At 42.1% G+C, this 24,013-nt stretch overlaps 5 protein-coding genes across 7 annotated transcripts in view; 3 read left to right on the forward strand and 2 right to left on the reverse strand.

The window, feature by feature from the left end:
- sympk (symplekin) overlaps positions 1–4,639 on the forward strand; it is a 15,914-nt gene extending 11,275 nt beyond the window's left edge. The window contains exons 23-28 of one of the 3 annotated variants that reach the window (XM_032529694.1): positions 1,301–1,488; positions 2,340–2,516; positions 2,623–2,712; positions 2,995–3,075; positions 3,151–3,336; positions 4,315–4,639. In XM_032529694.1, coding sequence (XP_032385585.1) covers positions 1,301–1,488; positions 2,340–2,516; positions 2,623–2,712; positions 2,995–3,075; positions 3,151–3,336; positions 4,315–4,479 — 887 coding nt within the window. In that variant the 3' untranslated portion in view covers positions 4,480–4,639. Of the gene's footprint in view, positions 1–1,300; positions 1,489–2,339; positions 2,517–2,622; positions 2,713–2,994; positions 3,337–4,314 lie in introns of all 3 variants that reach the window. The other 2 variants (XM_032529692.1, XM_032529693.1) reach the window with 2 other exon arrangements.
- A 663-nt stretch (positions 4,640–5,302) lies between these two features.
- Positions 5,303–9,186, forward strand: zgc:136439 (uncharacterized). Its single transcript, XM_032529696.1, has 8 exons — positions 5,303–5,571; positions 6,366–6,455; positions 6,580–6,659; positions 7,507–7,622; positions 7,737–7,834; positions 8,569–8,637; positions 8,725–8,783; positions 8,946–9,186. The coding sequence occupies exons 1-8, from the start codon at positions 5,380–5,382 to the stop codon at positions 9,064–9,066; spliced, it is 825 nt and encodes a 274-aa protein (XP_032385587.1). The 5' UTR covers positions 5,303–5,379; the 3' UTR covers positions 9,067–9,186.
- asnsd1 (asparagine synthetase domain containing 1) lies at positions 8,705–12,903 on the reverse strand. The gene is made up of 3 exons (XM_032529695.1): positions 11,433–12,903; positions 10,520–10,701; positions 8,705–9,479 (listed from the first exon to the last, which is right to left on the reverse strand). Exons 1-3 carry the CDS (start codon positions 12,846–12,848, stop codon positions 9,233–9,235), a joined length of 1,845 nt encoding a protein of 614 aa, XP_032385586.1. The 5' UTR covers positions 12,849–12,903; the 3' UTR covers positions 8,705–9,232.
- Positions 12,670–14,227, reverse strand: asdurf (ASNSD1 upstream open reading frame). The gene is made up of 4 exons (XM_032529697.1): positions 14,028–14,227; positions 13,416–13,469; positions 13,062–13,137; positions 12,670–12,909 (listed from the first exon to the last, which is right to left on the reverse strand). The coding sequence occupies exons 1-4, from the start codon at positions 14,100–14,102 to the stop codon at positions 12,869–12,871; spliced, it is 246 nt and encodes an 81-aa protein (XP_032385588.1). The 5' UTR covers positions 14,103–14,227; the 3' UTR covers positions 12,670–12,868.
- A 6,892-nt stretch (positions 14,228–21,119) lies between these two features.
- slc40a1 (solute carrier family 40 member 1) overlaps positions 21,120–24,013 on the forward strand; it is a 13,536-nt gene continuing 10,642 nt past the window's right edge. The window contains exons 1-4 of the mRNA XM_032530218.1: positions 21,120–21,472; positions 21,584–21,651; positions 23,398–23,557; positions 23,894–24,009. Coding sequence (XP_032386109.1) covers positions 21,439–21,472; positions 21,584–21,651; positions 23,398–23,557; positions 23,894–24,009 — 378 coding nt within the window. The 5' untranslated portion in view covers positions 21,120–21,438. The remainder of the gene's footprint in view (positions 21,473–21,583; positions 21,652–23,397; positions 23,558–23,893; positions 24,010–24,013) is intronic.

Below are 24,013 nucleotides of genomic sequence, written 5' to 3' on the forward strand. Positions count from 1 at the left end.
GGTGGAGATATGCTGCTCTATACACGCTAAAAGTAGTGATTATTTACATAGAGTCTGGTGGAGATCTGCTGCTCTAAACACGCTAAAAGTAGTTCTTATTTACATGGAGTCTGGAGGAGATATGCTGCTCTATACACGCTAAAAGTAGTGATTATTTACATGGAGTCGGTGGAGATATGCTGCCTAAACGCGCTAAAAGTAGTGATTATTTACATGGAGTCTGGTGAGATATGCTCTGCCTAACCGCTAAAAGTAGTGATTTATTACATGGAGTCTGGTGAGATTATGCTGCTCTATACACGCTAAAATAGTGATTATTTACATGGAGTCTGGTGGAGTTATGCTGCTCTATACAGCTAAAAGTAGTGATTATTTACATGGAGTCTGGTGGAGACGCTGCTCTATACACACTAAAGTAGTGTTTTTACATGGAGTCTGGTGGAGATATGCTGCTCTATACACGCTAAAAGTAGTTATTTTACATGTCTGGTGGAGATATGCTGCTCTATACACTAAAAGTAGTGATTATTTACATGGAGTCTGGTGGAGATATGCTGCTCTATACACGCTAAAAGTAGTGATTATTTACATGGATTCTGGTGGAGATATGCTGCTCTATACACGCTAAAAGTAGTGATTATTTACATGGAGTCTGGTGGAGATATGCTGCTCTTACACACTAAAGTAGTGATTATTACATGGAGTCTGGTGGAGATATGCTGCTCTATACATCGCAAAAGTAGTGATGATTTACATGGAGTCTGGTGGAGATATGCTGCTCTATACACGCTAAAAGTACAGAGCCAAAGCTGTGTATGAACACGGTATTTTTAGTGGCCCGTGAGGATATTTGCTGAATTTTACAAAAAACTGTCATGAAGTTAAAATCGGACTCCACTTTTTTAAACAGTTTGTGCTTCAAGCTGTTGCTCATCTACTCTTGGCAAGGTTGTTTTGGTTTCATTTTTTTCTAATATTCACAACACTATCACTAAAATTTGACTCCTGCAGCAACAACAACAACCACCACCACCACCACCACCACTGAAGTGTTATAATTACGTCCAGTTAGCCATTAAAGGTACCTTGAAATGTGCTTTTGGATATTTTTTGGTTATTGATGTGCTCATAACTTGCAGTCTGACAGCAGTTTTCAAAGTGTCTAATGGGTTCATGTCTGTAATATGAATGAAATGATGCTGGGTCGAGCCCAAATGACCCGTTTTGTGGGTTAAGTGAACGGTCTCTGTTGCGTATGCACCACAGGTGGCATTGAAAGTGTTGTGTGTCTGTGCTGCAGCTACCAACCTGTGCTTCGGGGAGAAGAACGTGTACACGTCTGAGGTCCTGGCCGTGGTGATGCAGCAGCTGATGGAGCAGAGTCCCCTCCCCATGCTGCTCATGCGCACCGTCATCCAGTCCCTCACCATGTACCCCCGGCTGGGAGGCTTCGTCATGAACATCCTGTCCCGCCTCATCGTCAAGCAGGTCTGCACCAATGCCGTTGTTTCTTTGGCAGAGAACGGACTAAATGCTCAGCATGACCTCAGAAGAGCACTCTCAAAAACCGAACCTAGACCAGATCAGCTGGTTGACGTCTTCAACCAGCCACATAAATCTCGTTAAATTCAAGTCAGCATTATTTAAACAAATGTTGGTGTCGGTACCGAGGGATGATGGGAGGGGACAGAGACACAGAAAGGAGAATAGAGACCTTTTCTGTTTTTGTTTACTTTTTATAATGGAATTAATATACTTAATTTACATTTAAATTCATGTTTTTGTTCCGTAAATTCGGGTCCCGGGGAGACACCAAATTTCTCTTTTGGGTCTTGATCTGAAAAAGTTTGGGAACCACTGCGTTACAGGGTAGATTTTAAGATTTTATTGCTTGTTTTTAAGGTTTAAATGGTCCGGCGCCTCCTTATCAGCTGATCTCTTACGCCACCATTCTCCAGTCAGAACGCTGAGGTCGACCAATCAGCTGCTCTCGGACGTCCCGAGATCAAAGCTGAAAAATAAGGGCAATAGAGCCTTTGCATGGAACAACCTCCCCATGCAGTGGGTGCCCCCACCCTATGGAACAACCTCCCCATGCATATTAAAGCTGCACAGACCCTACAAACGTTTAAATCGCTGCTTAAAACGCACAATTTTGTAGCTTTTAACCCTTGTTAACCTGGATTCTGATGTTTTAATGTGTTGTTGTTTATCTCCCTGTGATGTATTTTGGTTGGAGTGATTTTTTTTTTTACACTTGTTATTTATGTATTTGACATCAACTGTTGTTGTTGTTTTCTAAATGTGCTATAGAAATAAAATTGACATTGACATTGTAGGTGTGGAAGTACCCCAAGGTGTGGGAAGGTTTCGTGAAGTGCTGCCAGAGGACCAAGCCCCAGTCGTACAGCGTGCTGCTGCAGCTGCCGCCCCAGCAGCTGTCCAGCGTGTTCGAACGCTGCCCCGAGATGAGGGAGCCTCTTCTCCAGCACGTCCTCTCCTTCACGCCTCACCAGGTAAGAGTTGTTGGCACTGAAACACTGGACTTCATTGACAGTCAAAACACGCTCTGCAGATTTCCTGATGTACCAACTGCCTGTTCTGTTTTCTTTTGTCTTACAGCAAGCTCACATACCTGACTCCACCATGTTGGTCCTGGAAGCAAATAAAAAAGCAGAACCAAAACCTGTGGAGCCGGTCATGGAGAAAGAGGTAACTGAAGAAGATGCAAACATGATTCATAAGGCCTGCACACTTTTCCCTGCCTTTTATTTAATGTTTTTCAGTGACATTGGTATTATGATTGACTTGGAGGGTTGATTACAAGGTTGTAACAAGTGAACATCTCGTCTTTCCAACACTGCTAGCCAGTCAGTGTTGTATGTTCAGACCATTCTTACCTAAGTCTACAGTAATGTGTCACCAAAGTACAACTACCTGTCTATTTATTTATTGCTAAGTTGTGTTCATATCCTCCTTTCTTTTATTGTGAAGATGGAACTAATTCCTGCCCCAGTTAGAGAAGAAGCTCCCACTGCTGCAATGGAAGAGACTCCCACAGTGGCCCTAGAAAAAGCCCCCACTCCCACCCTGGCCCTGGAGAAGGCTCCCACCGTCCTGGAGAAGGCTCCCATCCTGGCTCTGGAGAAGGCTCCCACTGTGGCCCCAGAAAAGGCTCCCAGCGTAGCCCTTGAGAAGGCTCCCACCGTGGAACTGGAAGAGTCGGAGACGTCAGAGCATCAACACCCGGCCATCATGAAAGATGAGGAAGAGCCAATGGAGCAAGAAGAGTCCGGTCCAGTGATACAGGAGGAAACTGTTGACACTGTTTCCCAGGTAAGACAGTTAAAATAGACGTGATTTTTACATATTGGAGTTGTATAAAGTAGACCCACTAGACCTCCATCTGTCCTTGCATGTAGGCATGGGCCTGTTACTAGTTTCAAGGTATAGCCCTTTAAGGTTTTAAAACCACTAACATTTACCGTCATTTCTTTTGTTAAAAGAATACATTTTAAAGCTGTAATGGCAGTATTGCCACACCTTGAAGTCATGGTATTTCTGCTGAAAGTTATCATGCCGTTGGAACCATATTTCAGACCCAAGCCTACTTGCATGCTAAATGTGTAATAAAACATCTGAAAACCTACCCTACTGAATTCAAACTAGACACTAACGGGACCATTTAGGCCGGGGTATCTACTCAAAATGGAAATTAAATTCAGAAAAATAAAATAAAGGCCTTATGTGATTTAAAGTCTGAGGTTCTGGGTTTAAAGACATTGAATAGTTTTGCTTCTACTACAAAAAAAAGTACGGTGGTGGACTGGTAGCTGGAGAGGTTCAGTTCACCTCCTGGGCACTGCCAAGGTGCCCTTGAGCAAGGCACCGAACCAAAAAGGCACCCCCCCCCCCCCCCCACACACACACTCTGACATCTCTCCATTAGTGCATGTATAGGTCCTGAGCGTGTGTGTGTAATTCAGGCCTGTGTGCAATAACCGAGTGTAAATTGTAGTTTCACCTTGTGGGCTTAATAGAGTATTATTAGTATTATTATTATTATTATTATTATTATTATTATTATTGTTTTCTCACATGCATTAATTCATACTGAGGATATGGACGATCAAATTAAATGTAGGGTTGCAAAATATACAAAGTTGAATGGCTTTTAGCTTGAAAATGTCATCAATAAAATATCAATAATGTAGTAATCTTAATTTTTATAATCCACAATTGCATAAAAAAATTTGGCTAAAAGCAGATCTAAAAATTTCTGCCATGTCAGCTAAAATTTTTGTTTTTCTTCTGGAGGAGTTGACGAGAGCAGGGGGGACGCCGTCGCCTCGACCGGAGCTGGTGGAGGAACCGATGGAGGGGCCTGATCCGGATCCTTCACACCCCCGGGAGGTTAAAGACGTGGAGGCTGACGTCACCGAACCGGAGGCTGAGAGCAGCAGCCAGGACGTAGAATGACTCAACACAAATGCACACAAAAGCTCTTTTTTTTGTTCTTTTTGTATTTGTAGAAAACAGATTTTGACGGGAAAATGTCAAGATAACTTAACTCTACATGTGATTTTCCATATGCGTTCATGTCATGACTTGGCAGATAAATAAACAACATGCTGATTAACCGTCTGCTTCAGTTCTGTTTGCTCCACTACTTTCCTCTGGTTTGTGAATCCGTTAATCACATCTACTACACCATGGGTGACAGTTACAAGACTTACAGGTGTGATCAGTAGTCAGCAATATGTAGAAAATGTCTTCTTTTTCAGTGGTGAAGGACAACTACTTGAGATATGTTTGTGTATATTTTAAGTTTGCAGTAAAATAAGAAAAATGTGTATTTGATCCAGTGGTAGCAAGCCTTAGAGTTGCAGTCTTAACTCTTGATAATTGACACATGCCTGTGTGTCAGTGTCACATGTTTTATGTATATTTTGTTAATATTTTATGAAGTTAATTGGTGCAATTTGCACATGTATGGAATTGAACTTTTGGGTTGAATTGTGGTTCACATTAAGTACCAAATAACACTGAATAGTCTAATATCTAGTATTTCATATTCTTCAACAATATGCCAGCTAATGTACCTGAACGTTTTTACTTAATCAAAAATGTAAACAACCTACACTTCGCTTCTTTTTTACATCACCGGTGACATGGTGAAAACTCCTTTTACTTTGAAAAATACAACCGGAAAAGTAAACTCAGGTTTCGCGCATAGACTTTATATTTATTGATCTTAAAGGTCACCGGTTTCCCCTATCTCAACTTTGGACTGGACGGCTAATCTCGCGAGAGGAGTCCGACCGAAGTTTCCCCCTATTCTATCCACTAGAGCTGCGTTCCCACCGGTTCACGGGTGAAATGAAGGCTGTAATCCTCGCCGCCGGGTACGGGACCAGGCTCCAGCGGGATGTAGCAGCCGACAGCAGCGGGAGGTTCGCTCACCTGGCGGGCACTGCCAAGCCGCTGCTCCCGGTGGGACGCTGCGCCTTGATATCCCACTGGGTCCACGCGCTGACCGCCTCGCGCTCCGTGGACGGCATATATGTTGTTGTAAGTAACTAGCACAGTGTAGTCGGTGGTGGGAAGTAACTAAGTACCTGTTGAGGTACTTGTACTTTAAGTATTTTCATTTCCTACTGTAATATTACACTATGTTTCAGAGGGACAACAAAGTACTTTTGACTCCTACATGTTAAGTTTCTAGTCGCTTTGTATATTTTACTTTACAGACAAAACATAGTGTATGATCAGATTTTAAAATATGAAGCATTGTTAAAATTCAACTACCCAACAGCACCGGTTAAATCAGCCCATCACATTAGTTATATGCGTGCATCAATAGTGTCAACACACGAGCTCGGTGTTGCCAGATCTCGCGAGACAAATGAGCAACCAGGCCTGTGAAAACGAGCCCAAAACAAGCGACTTTAATTACAGAGCACCCCTTAAGATCCGGGAAGAGAAAAATAAATAAACTTTTGGCATCTATACGAGCATTTACGATCACTTATATACTCTTATATACTATACTCCCAATGGAGAAATTGCTTTGTATTTTTAATTCCCGCTGTTGAGCTCTATTATAATGATCCAATTTAAAAGCAGCCATTCTGCTTGATGAGCACTTTCTTTCATTATTTTTTATCATAAGTATTTTGAGTAAATTTAGCATGTAATACCATGTGTTTTAAGCCAGTACAGGCATGTTTGCATTAAGGATAAGGGCCGACGTGTAGTAGTTAACACCTGATGTTCATCCCCAATACACAAGTCTGAACCTTATGAATGAATGAATGAATGAATGAATGAGCCACTCTGTTCCTTTGCTGCTCTCCTCTCCACAGACCAACGCTCTTTACCACGCTGCATTTGAAGAGTGGGCGTCACAGTTCACAAATGTCAAGATTCTCAGCGATCAGACCAGAAGCAACGATGTAAATACAACTTTACGTTGTTTTCACCGTCTTTACCGTTGTACCTATGTGACACACTGTAGTTTGGCCGTTAGAAAGCAGAGTTTTTTTGACACCGTCCTCTGACTCGAGCTTATTCCACCAGGGCCGTCTCGGTGCTGTGGCCTGCCTGCAACTGGCAGTAAAGCACTTCAACATAGAAGACCACGTCGTAGTAATTGGGGGGTAAGTCAAGTTTACTTAGTTAACATCAATACTACAACACAGAGTTTAGGGCGGCACAATATGAGGAAAATACCTTATCGCGAGTATTTTGACTGGTATTGCGATATGATTCCCGATATTGAAGGGAATGAGCGTGTTTGTATCATTATTCACATTTTCATTAGTTTGGTTTACTTAAGTGATGGTTACCTACTTTTGCTTTATTACTTTACTTACATATTCAATTCAATTTTAACGTCACTTACTTACACTGCAATATTGTTTTCTTGTACTATGGCAACCGCACTTTACAAAACCTTTATTAGACGCCACGTTACTTTCAGTTTACCTTCTGCTCATTGGCTGATGTTTGCCTGTTTTTCTTGTGTGTTTACTGGTTTGTTTGTTTTGCTTTTATTGTAGATAATGCTGCTGTAAACAGGGAATTTCCCCCGCTGTAGGATGAATAAAGTATTATCTAATCTAATCTTAACATCAATACTAATAATTTTGACTGGCATTGCGATATGATTCCCAATATTGAAGGGAATGAGCATGTTTGTATCATTATTCTCATTTTCATTGACTAATATTAAATCCTAAAGAAATTAAATGATTATAGTGTAATTTTTGTAAACCTTTACCAGTTAAATATGTTTTTCTGTAGGATAGGATTGGTAGGAAAGGACGTCTATGCAACACCACGATTCAGATTGGTTTGACACATATTTTGCCATTAACAAATATTGCACTAGCCCATGTTGCGATTTCGATAAAATTGCGATTAATTGTGCAGCCCTAACAGAGTTATAACAGGTGGAAATTCAAGCCCTGTTTCTGCCAAATTAACCCTTTCCACCCATAACAGTGACACCCTCTTCAAAGAAGATTTCAGCCTCGGTAAAGTAAAACAAAGGTTTTCCGCCCTCCAAGCCGAGTGTGAGGACAGCTGTCTGGTGCTCTCGTACCAGTGCAAAGACGAGGGTGAGTCAGAAATTAGCTTTTAAGTGTAACCCTTTGGAAACTGGCAGATAAGGGAGTGAATCTCATCCTAAAATGTCAAATTCAGAATTACTTCTGCACTGTGTGTCTTTACAGAATGTCCTAAATACGGGATATTGGAAGTAGACGGTGATCTTCGCGTCCTCTGTATGAAGGAGAAACCTCTTCCTTCTGAGACACAATCAAGGAGAGCAGTAAGTTATACAATACTATTATACTATAAACACTGAACAAAGCCAATAACACCTGTCCACATGGATATAAACGCTCTAGAGCCACCTGAAATAGTACTTAAATCATGAGAATAATTTGCCTGGCTCCGGCCTCCTACGTACTTCTGCTTAATTTTTCTTCAGTACCACCTTTGGGTTTGTGGGTTTTCACCCGGGACTCAGAGTTGGATTCCTGTTTGAAAACAAAAGTAATTTTTATATTTATTATACTATAATGGAGCTACATCTTGTTCCATGTCACATGCGTTAACGGACGTGAAGTCGCGTCGGATTTAAACCCAAAACCAAGATTTATTTTCTTACCAAACTGCGACAGTTTCACAATGTTAATGACGTGTTTAAAACGGAGACCGCTATGTTCTAGCCTCACTACGTCCTCCTACGTACTTCCGCTCAATTTTCATTTCTTTTATACAGTAGATATGAGTTTGTAACGGCCTAATATTAATTTTTCTTCACTTTCTGTAAAGATAGAACACAAACTCGATCAATATTGGTCATGTTTTGATTTAGAATAAAATATGTCGTGTTCCCAATGCACTGATATTAGGAAATTAAAAGCTATTCTGTGGATTTTGAGCACGGTTCACTTTTTTTAACCACACTGCTATTATTCTGAACTGTATATGTGAAGGTTGCTGGTATTTTTTTCATGATTTCTTACACTCAGCTGATCATTCCTTTTTACTTTTCAGTGTCCCTGTTTCTACGTGTTTTCAAAGAAAAGCATTCCTCTGTTGGATGCCTTCCTCGAGGAAAAGAAGGTACTTTTTTAATAATCATGTACAGTGAATTAGGTGTAAATGTTTGTTTTTTTGCGTCCACTATTAAGCTGAACTTGTTGTTTCCAGGAGGCTCCAATTGATAAGAAAGATGCCCCAGGAATCTTCGTCTCTTGGCTCATTCCACGGTAAATCCTGCTTCTTTTCCGTGATCACACAATAGGATTATGGGTCACGTTTATATTTGTCATACATGCAAAATGATGTAGCTACTCAGCTAAAACGAATGCCCTTTTTAAAACAAGTTGTCAGCGTATTTCAAGAAAAATGTTTTTCTTTTTCCCTATCAGGAAGCCAGTATTCATTCATCAGATTTCGGGGCGTTTCGACGTTGGAAACCTGCCGTCCTATATTGAATGTGATCTCTACTTCAGAGAAAAACTTCAAGATGGCGGCTCCTACATGGTGTAGAGGAAACCCCGTATTTATTATACCACGCTAAAACCTGATCCAAGACCAGCACAAATCCAATGGCCAAATCCAGGAGTCTGTAACTGTGAATTAGCCTTTAAATAATGTTTGTAATTTCATAATGAATATTTTAAAATTATTTTCATATTGTTCTTCGTTGTCATGTCTACTCGACGAGGAGTCTTGTGCATTTGTCAGAGGCCTTCTCGCGGTGGTCCTCCATCTTGGCGATGCGGGAGCCGAACTGCATGGCCCTCTTGGGCAGAGCTGCTGATTGGCCGAGGCCCAGCTGCCTCGCTGCGAGTCTCAGGAGGAGTTTCTCCCCGACGCCCCGAGGGAGCGACAGGTCCGCCTTCTCCCACACGGGCAGGGAGTTCAAGTAGCTCACCACGTCCTCGTCCAAGTAGGGGAATCTGCAGATGCCAGAGTAAATTTGTTAGATACTCTCTTTTCTCTTATGTTAAAATTAGAAAATTTAGCCTGGACGCCAGACAGACTTAGCCCCGCCCACAACATTTGAGGTCAGGAAGTTCGGTCTGGACTTGATCCGTTGTGGAGCAACTACGCTCCAGCCAATCAAATTGTCAGGGCGGGCTTTACGCGATGATGGACAGATGATCAACAGGAACGCAATCAACCAAGTCACTAAAGCACGCTTGGGTTGAGTTAGTTTACAACAAAGATGGCTGCCGCTGGAGAACTGAGATGGGCAGATTCAACAGATAACGACAGCACATTCATTTTAAAAGAGGAAAGAGGTTTTTGCCGTCCTTCCTATGTGATTCGGCAAAAGTTCAATTTCCCTCCGTTGCTGTGATTGGTTGTAGGTCGATCCAATAGAGTGCAGAGGCATTTCTGTCCGTCCCCCCCCCCCTCCCCCCCCATCATAGCCCAATGGAGCAGAATCAGACTCTTATTCTGACAATAATCGGAGTATGACTACGTCAGGCGACAGAAAATTGGTAAGAAAGGTGTAATCTGTCCCACGCTAGCAGGCTCAACAAAGTGCCAGGTGCACGAGAGTGACAAAGCGATTTCAATCACACCTGTAGGACTGGGACCTGGGACTTTCTACGTACTTTTAAGCCCAGACCTTTTAGGCATTGACCAAATTGCTTTGTCCATTCAATAAGAGAAGCTTGTGGGGATGAGACATGGGTGTGAAGAGCCTTCAAATGAATACCGCTTATCTGACTTGAATAGAAACTAATAAGAAAAGATGTAATTACAAATACTTAGCATGTATGTAGCAATGTGTGCTAAGAAGAAAACCGTGAGCTACGATTTGAAAACGTCACATAATGATTAAAAATTAAGAAGAATAACGAATTTGTGAGGAGGATATGAGAGTAAACAAGACATTTTGATGAGAAACACTAAATTTAATTTAAAAAACTAAGCACAATTCAGTTGTGGTAACACGTGGTGGGTACTTGAAACAGATCCCACTTACCTAGCCTCCTTCCCATGGTCCCCTATCACTCGGTCATCCCTGCCCAAATTCCTGGAAGGGATCCTGGCCAGCTCCAGGGCCAGCTCCTGGATCAGGCCCTGGTGTCCAGACCTCGTAAACCGGACCCTGTGTCTGGAGTAACCTGCTAGCTGCTCATCGGCTCCTATTCCTGTCAAAACGACCTGCGGCATGAAGCAGAAACACGGGAAAACACGTCAACGTGGTGGTTGAGGATTGTGAAACATCTCTTAACCCTTGTGTTGTCTTCCTGTCAAAATTGAAAATCAACACTTTTATTTATGCTTTTTATCAATGTTTTTAACTTTTTCCTTACATTTTGGTCCCTTCTTTTCAATGTTTGTCACTTATTTTTCCATTTTCAACTCTACGTAACACTAACTTATTAACTCTAGTTTTACAGTTATTTTTGGAATTTATTGTCAATAAACCTGATTTATAGGAAATGATACCTAATGTTTGAGTTAGAAAAGCAGAAATTAGGAATTATTGAGACTAAAATTAAAGGAATGGATGTTGATGATAATCACAGACTGGAATATGTCAACTTTTACTCAACACTATTTCAAAAACACTTCACTTTGTTTTACAATGCTATAAAATTGAATAAGACCCAAAATTAATGAAAGTAGAGATGTGTACTTGGCAAAGAGCGTTGGAATCAATCATGTTATTTTGGGGAATTAAAAAGAACATTGACATAGGAAAACAGGTCAATTTGACCCGAGGACAACATGAGGACAACATGAGGGATAAATATCAATTTGTGTTTTATTAATTGTAAGAAAAAAAATGTGATTTGTTATTTAACTGCAACCCTACTGTTTATACCTAAGCTAGCTAACATTTAGATAGTCTTAAAGTCTTTGTGCAAAGTTAGATGTTGGAACTTCACCCTTGCTGATGACGTGAAGGCTCTCTGGTCCCGGTCCTGCGCGATGAGTCCTGTCCCCCTCGCTGCAAACCACACAGCACATCCGATGCTGTCGTCCAGCACCGTGTCCAGGGGATGCACTAAATGACAAATGCGCTCCGGGCGGATTGTCTGCAGCTCTTCCTTCGTTACGTTGATTTCCACAAAATTCCATATTCTTTCAGGATTCAAGTCTTGTAATTCCTTGAGACCGGCTTTTCCAGTGATCCGGTCTGGAACATCAAAGGGGCTGGATGGCTGGCAATCTGCTCCAGCAGTCTTAAAACCTGTGGGTTTGTTTTTGTGCTTCCCAGGTTTATTCGCGGGCTCTTTCTGCTTCTTTGGCCCCTGTAGTTTGAACGCTACATTGAGAAGATCTATCGGTTGATGAGCAGGGATGTGACGGTCAGCTAAGGCAGCCAGGACCATTGAATCAAGACCTCCTGAAAACAGTATAGCAACACTAGCATGGTCTTTAGGAGGAGGGGGACTGTCTTGTACCCTGAACGGCAGAGATTGAACCCGTCGTCTTACTGCCTCACTGAGAACATCAATAAGACGGCTCACCTCATCGTTTTTCTCTTTGCTTGCAATCATCGCCTCCAGATCCTTGACACATGGATGTGAATTTGACAGACTTTCCTTCTCATCTAATGACTTTGGGATGGATGTGTTAAGAGGGCAAACGGGTGAGGCGAGTACCAGGCCCGACGGGTTCATCAGGGCAGTGCAGCCGCTGGGAACAGACTTCAGGATGGTTTCACTGCAGCTCGAGGCAAGGTCATTTCCTCCATGAGCCCAAGGATGAAGCGCGAACGTCACAGCACCAGCATCTGTAACCGCCTTCAGGTCAATCCGGTACACACCGACTGCTGGGACTTCTTGCCAAGCAGACTGATCGGGTCCAGAACTCTGGGCCGCTACAGAAGTCAGGGTCAAGGCGTTGACTGCCGCGTCAAATTTCCACAGCAAACTCCGCCTTCCAAGGAAGTCTCTGCCAAACCAGAGGTAGTCCCCAGCCTTTTGGTAGTAAACAAACGCCCACGGCCCCCGCACAGCGGAGAGGAGGGACAGAATCTCCGAAGGACTGTCGCAGGAAGACAGCCGCTGAGAGAGAACAGCAGTGTCATTTTCCTCCGGCGTCACCGGGAGGCCTCCGAATATCTCCCCGTTCCACACCAGGACATTTCCAGAGTTGTCTTGAAATGGCTGAGGTGTGAGAATGCCTCTCATGTGAAGAACATGAGCAGAGAAGAAACACTGAAAGCTGGGATTTGTGCCTCTAACTGTGAGATCCTGGCTCAGATTGGGCCCTCTTCTTTTCAAATGTTCATGAAGTGTTTTGTCCCACTCAAAGTGAGTGGGTGACAGACTCAACAGACAAAAGATGCCACACATTGTTGTGGTAAGGGTCCGTCTTACATATCCTGCAGATCCTTTTTCACGTTATCCAGTTCTTCTGGAGATAGAAAATATCCGTTATGTTCACCACCAATAGGATGAGTTATCAAAAAAAATTGTACAGTTATTTATCAATGTGACAGACAGCTACCAGCTAGTCTATGTATTGAAATGACACGTATTCACTTAAATGTACAGCTCTCAACTTACTTTTGCATGAACCCAGTGTCTGACTTCTGTCTGCTAGGAAGAATATGTTACTGTTCCTCTGCTGGATGTAGACTTTCTGGAAGAAATACATACAAAATGTACATTAATATATACAGAAATACATGGTCCTGAGAATATATGTTTATATATATATATATATATATATATATATATATATATATATATATATATACACACACACACAACTCATTTCCTGTTTCTGCTTCTCCATAAACAACATGAAATCAAGAAGAGGGTTAACTTATCCTGCTACAGATTTCCAACCTTGGTCAGAAAGCACACACACACACACACACACACACAAAACCACAGAACAGCCTTTAGGGTACTCACCCTGTTTTTCTTCAGATTGGAGAGCTCGTCCACTACAACCTTCTGCTCCTTGATCTGCAAGTTAACAACATGATTTATTTCACTGACTTGAGAAAATGTAAACTCTTCAGGCAGCAATTTAAAATGACTTATAGACAAGTAGCTTGTGGACAAGAGTCCTGAGAGTCTGTATATTTACACACACACACACACACACACACACACACACACACACACACACACACACACACACACACACACACACACACACGTACCTTACTCTAATGTTATCCCAACATTTACATTCGCTACGTTTACCAGCTAACGCAATATGTGTCATATTAGCTAGCTACATTAGATTAGATAATACTTTATTCATCCCACAGCGGGGAAATTCCCTTGTTACAGCAGCATTTTCTACAATAAAAAGCAAAACAATCAGTAAACACACAAATAGGCATACAACAGACAATGAGCAGAGGGTAGACTGAATGTAAAGTAGACATTAGCCACAATAGCTACGTTAGCTACATTTGCCACATTAGCTACTTTAGCTACATTAGCCACACACGTTAGCTGCATTAGCCACATACGTTAGCAACATTAGCCACATTGACTACATTAGCTACTAACCTTTCTGTTTAATTCCTCCTTATGTGCAGACTGTCCTTCAACATTGTCCTCGTTATCCCGACTTTTCGAAGACATTTTGGTGAGGTTTTGTGTGATATTGTTGAAGCTAGCTAACCTCAGTAAGAGGGGTGTAAACACGAGCTCAACAGCCCTAAAAGCGTCTCCACGTGGGCCCCCACCGCCCCCTGGAGGATGGCGGTTCATCATATTATTAGGCTGTATAATAATTTTTAACACTATTGTTGTTCTAAAGTCACCACATTACAACAAATCAATGCGCTTTTTTATGTTTGACAAAAATACAAATAATCAGTTGGTTGTACAATGCCTCAATTAAAACAAAAATAAAGTCTCTTAAAAAAAAAAGACATCAGAATCAGCTTTATTTGCTTTGGATTGTACGTTGTTCACAATGTGCTTACTCATACAAAACAAACAACAAAAACAAACATGTCATGTTAGTTATTGGCTGTCACATTTTTAGCTACTTCTTTGTTTCTCTACCTGTTTGGTTTTATCCTGTTGCCTGCGGGGGATGGATGCTGTCCCAGAATGCATTGAGCGAGAGAGGGGTGCACAGGACTCACATAAAGTACACACTAAAGTACACACTATAGTACACACCATAGACAAGGGCAAACACATTCACACCTGCAGTCACTGGACACAAGTGCTCTACCAAACCTGCATGGCTATGTGCCGAGACCAATAACTGTATTTATGTTTTTAAATCTACGGATGAGACGGAAACAAACACAGTCACGATGCGAACACTTAAACTCCAAGGGCCTTCCTGCTGTCAGGCAACCATGGTAACCACTGAGTCACCGTGTTGCCACATGTCAAGACTACAGTAAATAAGACTTGGCCAGTGCTAGTCAGTTCCAGTCACATGTGTTTATTCTCCATGTTGCTGGTTTCCAAGGTGGAAAATCGACTCATGATGAGGGTAATAAGGAAATCAACCCTGTTGTGGTGACAGGAGGATCGCATGGGTGTGTAAGAACGAAGATCTGGAATAAACTGCAGAAATCACTGATGTAATTGAGTCATTTCAAAACCCCTAAAGCTACTGTACAGAGCTACATGTGTCCAAGTCTGCAGCCATGCAGCGCTGTGAGGCTGGACTTGAACACAGCGGTGCTTTGAGCTAAATGTTGTGATGGCCAGTGGCGTATTTAGACCCTTTTTAGGGTGGCTAAAGGGGGGTTAACACCTCTGGAAGGCACTGGTGAAGGTCCAGAGCCTGTTGTCTTGGGCCTGTTTCCTGTCTCGTGCACCTGCAGGTCTGAGGACTGGGAGCCCATGGCCAGTCCTCCCAGTCTGTTTAACCCCACCTGCCCAGAGACCAGTGTGAAGCCTTCCCATCCCCCAGCACCAGTTCATCTTTATTTACTTACTTCCTTGGTTAGACACTGACGTCGTTCACTGCTCCCATACACCCTCATACACTGGGGCTCGAAGGTTTGGGCACCCCAGGTAAACATTTGCATTTTTAAGACCTTAGAGAAGCAAGAAGAAGTGCAGAATTGCAGAATTTTCTGTTATTTTGAAAGTGTAAATGATGGAAATAAAATCTAACTTTTTGTGACATATCATATGTTGTCCTCATGTTGTATTCATGTTGTCCTCATGTTGTCCTCATGTTGTCCTCATGTTGTATTCATGTTGTCCTCATGTTGTCCTCATGTTGTCCCCATGTTGTCTTTATGTTGTCCCCATGTTGTCCTCATGTTGTCCTCATGTTGTCCTATATCAATGTTCTTTTTAATTCCCCAAAATAACATGATTGATTCCACCCAACGCTCTTTGCCAAGTACAAATCTCTACTTTCATTAATTTTGGGTCTTATTCAATTTTATATCATTTAAAAACAAATTTAAGTGTTTTTGAAATAGTATTGAGTAAAAGTTGACATATTCCAGTCTGTGATTATCATCAACATCCATTCCTTTAATTTTAGTCTCAATAATTCCTAATTTCTGCTTTTCTAACTCAAACATTAAGAATAATTTCCTTTAAAGGAGGTTTATTGATCATAAATTCCCAAAATAACTGTAAAACTAAAGTTAATAAGTTAGTGTTACGTAGTGTTGAAAAAAACACTGACAAAAAAAGCATCAAAAGTGTTGAAAAAAGGAACAAAAACGAAAGAAAAGGTTAAAAACTTGATGAAAAGCGTCAACAAAAGTGTTGATTTTCAGTTTTGACGTGAAGACAACACGAGGGTTAAAGAGATGGAAGACCTAGTCAAGGGTCCTGAGCTTCACTGGTCTGTCAGAGGCCAACTACCGGGGGGGGGGGGGGGGGGGGGGGGGGGGGGATTACCCAGGATGACACAAGTGCAGTGGGTCAAGCGCCCTTAGCACCTGCAAAGACACCTGTCTGAGCTCTCATGTTGGTCTGCTGCCCACTGAGCTGCAACGTTGTATTGATTGGAAACAGCTGTCAGATGTTTACCGGTTCATTGCCTGGAAGGACGGGCTGTGGTTTGGGGTTAGGTGTCCAGGTCATTGCAGCCAGACAGTGACCTTTGATGTTTATTGTCCTCTGGTGGATCTGTCGGGCACATATCAAAGTCTTAGGCCCCGGGCAGCGGTAGAAATCCACAGAAACAATAAGAGCGTGACACTGTTATGTTCCAAAAATGGGTAAAGTGATCATAATAATCACTGTTTCTGGTGTTCTTTGGTCAATGAGAGCTTACTGGGTCCTTGCCATGAGATTTTGGGAGACCTCAAGGGCTCAGCCTCAGTTATTCCAGCTAAATGTTCATGGAATTGCTGAATCAAAGGGAGCTGTACTAAATACCCTCCAGCTTATTGCAACAAGGTCCAAGAGCTCATCGCAAATAAAGGAACAGAAGCGCTGCATGAAAAATAGATGAATTATCTGATCCAGCCTCACACACACACACACACCACCCTACAGGTCAGATTTCCCACCCTCCCTCCACCTCCACTCCTTCTTTAGCTGTGGCTGGTGAGTGTCACACAGCTTAGAGCCCCAGGAGGCAAGTCATTCTCATATTTTTATCCTGGAAGTTCAAATATAGCTGACGTAAACACGGCTTGTTGTTCACGCAGCTGGGCTGAAAAAGGGACACCGCCGGGGACGGACATAGCTGCAGGTGGAACGGCCACAAGATGACACAGCAGCCGTCTGACCGCTGATGACAGGTACCTGAGCCAGGCTGACACACCGGCCCACTAATAGTGCGCCTGGTAATCTGTTTGCACCAGCTCAGTGTGTGCAGACCTACAAACGGCCGAGAGCGCTCTGTGATATCCTTGAATAGATCACAAAGGGATAGAAGGGCCTATTGTCATCACTAGGCTCAAAACATGTGCTTGTGTTCCTTGTTAGCGTCAAGTTTGCTTCCTCACAGGATGAGATGGCACGGCTCAGGTCTATGTGTTGCTCCAAAAACACACCTGTGCTTTGTATTTCTTTTTCAACATCTACATGTGCAAAAAATACCAATAAGCCTGATTTAATAAAATGTAAATGTAAATGTGCTGTATTTTATGTAGCGCTTTTTAAGTCTGTTTAATAGTAGGCAAGCAGCCATATGAGTTTTCAAATATAGTTGTACGACATGCAAATATATTGTGATTATATGTAGACTGTGACTTCACAACCAGCCTAGGTGCTAGGGTCAAATATTAAAGGGGCCGGATTAACCCCAAATGGGGGGGGGGGCATAGGCAAAATGAGCTGAGTGACACCTGCTTTCTCCCACTCTCTGTGCATTGTGTTTCCACCGTATGGCACGGCTCTGCTTAATACACTATTTTTGCTTTTTTGGGTAGTTTTCCACTGCAGATAGCACCCCCTCGGTGTAGGCAGGATGCTCAGCTGGTTGCCATTGCAACGCCGCCATGACATCATCTTGAACTCGACGTTCGCCCAAAAACGTCCATGGGCAACCACACAGAGGAACGTCTTCTCTTCATCGATTGGACGGCGTAATGTTGGGCCCAGTAACGTCCTGCAGTCTTCGCCGGTGGTGACACGTTGTTAATTTGGGAGATTTAGATGTGCTGGTAGGTGGACAGGAGAGCTGATTCCCCATTTCCTGTCTGTCTAGTCCAAAATAAACGCCCAAAACAAATCACTTGAGGATAGAAATTAGGTTTCAGTGGTGCTATGAGACACTGAGGGTCTCACTCAGCTGATAACTGGCTGTTAAAGTTCACTGTCCAGGTACAGTGCAGTTAAAATAAACACATTAGCCATTGTTTCTTACTTGTATGGATGCGGGCCAAGGAGCCCTCATCCACGCAGCCTGTAATCATGGCTGTGATTCGGCTCTGTTGACACAGGTGGACAAATGCAAGTCATCCAAATGTGTGATTCGTACACCAGTTTTCTTTGTTAGCTGCCAAGCTGTGTTGCAACTGCCACTGTGTTGTGTGGCATCTAGTGCCCAGGCGAACCCGGTTAATATTTAACTTTTACTATCTCTTTTCTCTCTTCTGTAAGAATTACTCAGATTAAAGAGAAAGTGCAGGGTGTAAATGTATAATGTTGGAGAAGGTGGAGCTGTGAAAACATCTTAAACATTTCTCCATGTAAGATGTAAGGTTTTATTGCTATCAATTAATTTAATTCAAGGTCTACTGATAGTGACCTTAGTTTATTAGTGACATAGTAAAAATATGAATCTCACTGACTCAAAAGGACCATGTAGTGTATATATATAGTTGTAGCTCTGTAACAGTCAGTCAGTGATGTAAGTATACACTAAAGTATACATTTATATTTTTATATTTTTATATTTGCTCTCAGGACTCCACTCTGCACCACCTACCTACACTTTATATTTTTATATTTCATTTCCTTATATTTTATATTTTTATGTTTCGTGTCAACACTGTAAAGGTGTTGCTTTAATCTCATTGTACAGGAACTGCACTTGTGTATAATGACAATAAAAGGCTTTCTATTGTATTCTATACTACTTCTAACTCACTTTACTACTCGAGTATGTTCATTTTATCCCACTTCAAACTATAATTTCACAAAATTTCAAGAGATGATTTACTAGGTCGGATGTAGGTCAGTGGTTCAAATTCTTTCATGTCAAGGGTCCCAAAATCCCAAAATAAATCCCCACAAACACAAATTAGACCACGGCCCTGTTTTTAATGAGATTTTTGTCCCAGGGTCTCCATCTGATGGGATTTAACAAGGTGTTGTTAAGGAAAGAATGAGACACCACTGACCAACATTTGTACACGTATTCTGTCATTATATTGTTCAAAAATTGAGTTTTAGTCCAAATAAATCATTTCCCATTGTGCTAAAGACCCCCTGAAACTCCATCAAGGACCCCTAGGGGTCCCCAGACTCTACTTTGGGAACCACTAATCTAGATTAAACCACCTAACAGCATTTAAAGTGGGCCGTTAGCTCCACCCTGACCAACTACAGTGGTAAAAGGCTACGTACACATGAATGCATCAGTCATAACATTCAAATGATATAATATGTAATAACACAACACTGTCAGGTGGAAGCTTTCTGCATGACGAGTGCGTTGTCCCCTCAGGACCCCAACATCAACACTTCTGTGCTTCTGCTTAAGTGAGATTTTGAACGGAGGATGTGTAATGGAGTATTTTTACGTTGTGAAATTGCTGGTTTTACCCTTTAAGTTGAGGATGTGAATGTGTGGTGGAAGCAACCACTGCAGTGAGTAAGAGAACGCACAACCTGACAACACAAGGCCTTCAGAAGATGTGGCTCGGCTCATATTCATATTGTAATAAAGTGTACACACACACACACACACACACACACACACACACACACACACACAACAGGGTTATTTCTGACAACGGAAGGCCTTTCAGAGATTGGCTCGGCTCAAGTTCATCTTTGGGTCAGGTGTTGATTGGAGTCTGTTACACACACACACACCACACACACACACACACACACAGACCAGACATACACACACCACACACACACACAGACACAAACAACACACACCACAGACACACACAGACACACACCACACACCCACACACACACCACACCGACACACACACACACACACACACCACACACACAAACGACACACACACACACACAGACCACACACACACACACACACACAACACACACACAAACACACAGAACACACCACAACAAACACACACACACACAGACACACCACCCACACACACCACCAGACACACACACACACACACACACACACACACACAAACCACACACACACACACACCAGACACACACACACACACAAACACACACACCCCACACACAACCCACAACACACGAGACACACGAGACACACACACAAACGACACACACACACACACACCAACACACACAACACACCACATACACACAAACACACACAGACACACAGAGACACACCACAAACAGACACACACACACACACAGACACCAGCACACAACACACATACACAACACACAGACACAGACACACACACACACACACACACACACCCAGACCACGCACACACACTACACACAACCAGACAGACACACAACCACACACACAAACAACAGACACACACACACACACACACCACAACCACAGAGTTATGTTCCTATTCTTAGATTTAGATTTATCATATGGCTAAAATTCACTATTTAGTGTCTAAAGTTTTTGTTTTATTATTCGTTTTATTTTGAAAAGGTTGATATCTCCTGCTTATTTTTTAGACCGTTTCAATCATTTCAAAATACAACCCTATGTCTTTTTTTATATCTGGGAATGTAAGGTGTGTCAGTGTGTGAGTTTTCAGCCAGTGCGCAAAGCAGAGCAGCAACGAATCATCTTGATACGCTAATAACATTTTATTATTTATTATTATATCATATGAATAAAAATGGAGCATTGACACAACAATCTACCGTACGCATAATCCTTTTTTGGCTCAATAGAGACGTTTAGACAATGACACATTTTTTTGTGCAGATCTCTTTTTTTGGGAGCGCGTGTGCATGTGACCGCACTTGTTTTCGACCCAGTGTAAATAATGGGCGGTCACGTGACACCGTGGGTATATTCGAGGCGGGACGTAAACACAGGGAGAGCAGAGAGCGCGAGCGGCGGGACAGGACAGCGGAGCGGCGCGCGGTTCACCTCCTGGCTTTGTGCTTTTTACCCCTAACGGACATTTAGCGCATACAGCTATTTCTTTCCGACTTCAGCTACAGTGCTAGCTAAGTTTGGAGGGGAGAAAAGGGGGAGAAACGCCGTGTCTTGGTAGGTTATTGAGTCGGTACCGACGGGGAGATGCAGCGGTGACCGGGGCCCACCTCCTCCACTACACAACACAAAAGAGGAGACAGCGTAAAGCAACAAAAACAACACTCTCTTTGTCATTTTTGCCATTTCGACAGCTTTAAAATGGATAACCCTGCACCTAAGAGGTCATGCTGCGGTAGGGGATATTTCACTGTATGGCATATTACCAAATATATCCCGCATTAATGGAGAAGGATGCGTTTATACCACCGGCTGTCACCCCGTTAACGTTACGCTTTCTTTGCAGAATCGGTCCGAGACTTCTTCACGTCGGCTAAGTTCCTTATCTACATGGGCCATGCTCTGTCGACGTGGGTAAGTGACACGCTCACACCTGTACAGGTAGACACACTGTTGCTTGAAATGACAATAAAGCATTATGTGTGTGCACGCTCATCATGATTAAAGGGTACATATGCGGCTTTTTAGTCTGCTGTCACACTAGAATACACCATGCATGCGTTTCTGGTTCATTAGATTTAAATTCCTTTATTAGGAATAACCCCTTGAGATGTGGCATCTAGTTTTTGAGGGGGTCCTTATAACCCCCATGTTGTCCTCGGGTCAAATTTGACCCGTTTACAGTTAATTTTTGTGTGTCAACATTAAAAATATAAAAATATCTTTGGGAAAAAGCACCCACAACATTGAAAAAGTGACAAAAATGTCACAAAAAGCCATAATAATGTTGGAAAAAGTGACCAAAACGGCTTTTTTTTCTCATGGTTGATGGGAAGACAACACAAGGTTTAAAGGTAACATTCATAATTAGACAAAACAGTTAACATAACAACTTGAGGGGACATTAAAAAAAAATTAAAAATTTAAAAAACATACATCACAAACATACACACATACTGACAGACAAAAACAAAAGCTCTCCATCACACCAAAATCACCCATATCCTCCAAATTCCAACTTATAAATATTAGAAAAATAAACAGTTAAGGTTATTAATATAGACAGTTGAGAACAAATAAATGAATAAATAATATACCTACAGTATATACAAATACATGCATACATACAGATATTCATATATACATATGTACACACATACATACAAACTGTAAGTGTACATACATATATATATACACACATGCAAACAAATAATTAAAAATCAAGTACAAGTATTAATTGGGAGTATCATGTTTGAGGAAAACAGTAATAACTATGAAGAGACATGTTAAACTGGTGAAAAGAGGAGATATCTCTGAAAGACGGAGGTAAACCATCCAATCAGAAGTGGCTTTACATTTATATGTGATGCTGTTATAACTGTCATTAAAAATTAAAATCCCAAATCACATGTTGTCCCTGTGTAGCTCACCCCACAGAACTGGTCTTTACAGATATATCTCCTGAGGATAGAATAATGAAGAGAGGAGGGTGTTGGGTGAGGATTGTGTTTGATGTGTTTGTGTCTCGGCATCATTGAAAATGAGGTCGAGCTCAATGATTTCAGAGATTTTAAATAAAGGTTATATGTAGTTTTTCTAGTCTATAGAAAGCAGCAGGAGGGGGGGTCTTATTAATTCTTTTATCGTCTTCACTTTCGAGGACCCTCTCGTGTCCCTCGGGTCAAACTTGTGGTTTTAAAAACAATTCTGAAATAAAATTTTACTTCATGATCTATTAACACATATCGTCTTTATCTCAATTTCCAACAGCTGAGATAACATCTATGTTCAGGGAATGCATCAGTCTCTACTAGCACACTATTAAACATGGAAGTGGGGTTATAAAGTTATAATTCATGTTAAAAATCCACTATGGAAACAACATAAGTGGTCATATCCAGAATAATGATCTAAATTGAGTCAGGAATACATGTTCATCACAGGAAACAAGGAAAGGACGTTGATTTTCAGGTAGAAAAAAACGTAACTTGGACCTTTTTTCTTCTTCTAAAAATTTGAAATGACCTGAATACCACACAAGGGTTAAATATGCAAAGGTCAGACTCTACCAGCCCTAACCTGGACGTCTGGAATCAGGTGTCAGCCTTTTTGCCTTTTTGCCCTTTTGCCCTTTTAAATAACCCCGTTTTGACTTGCCAGGGCGACCGAATGTGGAACTTTGCCGTGGCGGTGTTCCTGGTGGAGCTGTACGGGAACAGCCTGCTGCTCACGGCCGTGTACGGGCTGGTGGTGGCCGGCTCCGTGCTGCTGCTGGGGGCCATCATCGGGGACTGGGTGGACAAGAACCCCAGACTCAAAGGTGGGGCAGCACTAAGCAAAAGCATAGCAGATCCCAAAGGGATTGACACATCACCAGTTTATCATGAATGAAATGGTTTTTCTTTGTAGATTTAATCCTGAAAATACTGAAAATACACATTGAGCACTTTTAAATGATTTAAGTGTTGTATACAGTGTGCACATGTGCATTTTCACGGTTAAATGCACCTCTTTTGAGCTGTTTATTCTGAGGAATTTGGCACTTTAGGGAGCAGGGAATGTACCCAACCAAATGAACTAGTTGTCAAAGTGAAATCTCTCTGGTCTCTGATCCTGATTCTGACCCTGGTGTGTGTCGTGGTGGATCCATCCACAGTGGCCCAGACCTCGCTGCTGGTCCAGAACAGTTGCGTCATCGTGTGTGGGATCCTCCTGATGGTGGTTTTCCAGTTCAAAGAACAGCTCGTGGAGATTTACAATGGATGGATTCTGGTAA

Source organism: Etheostoma spectabile, chromosome 11 (assembly GCF_008692095.1).
Source record: "Etheostoma spectabile isolate EspeVRDwgs_2016 chromosome 11, UIUC_Espe_1.0, whole genome shotgun sequence".
Taxonomy (NCBI): domain Eukaryota; kingdom Metazoa; phylum Chordata; class Actinopteri; order Perciformes; family Percidae; genus Etheostoma; species Etheostoma spectabile.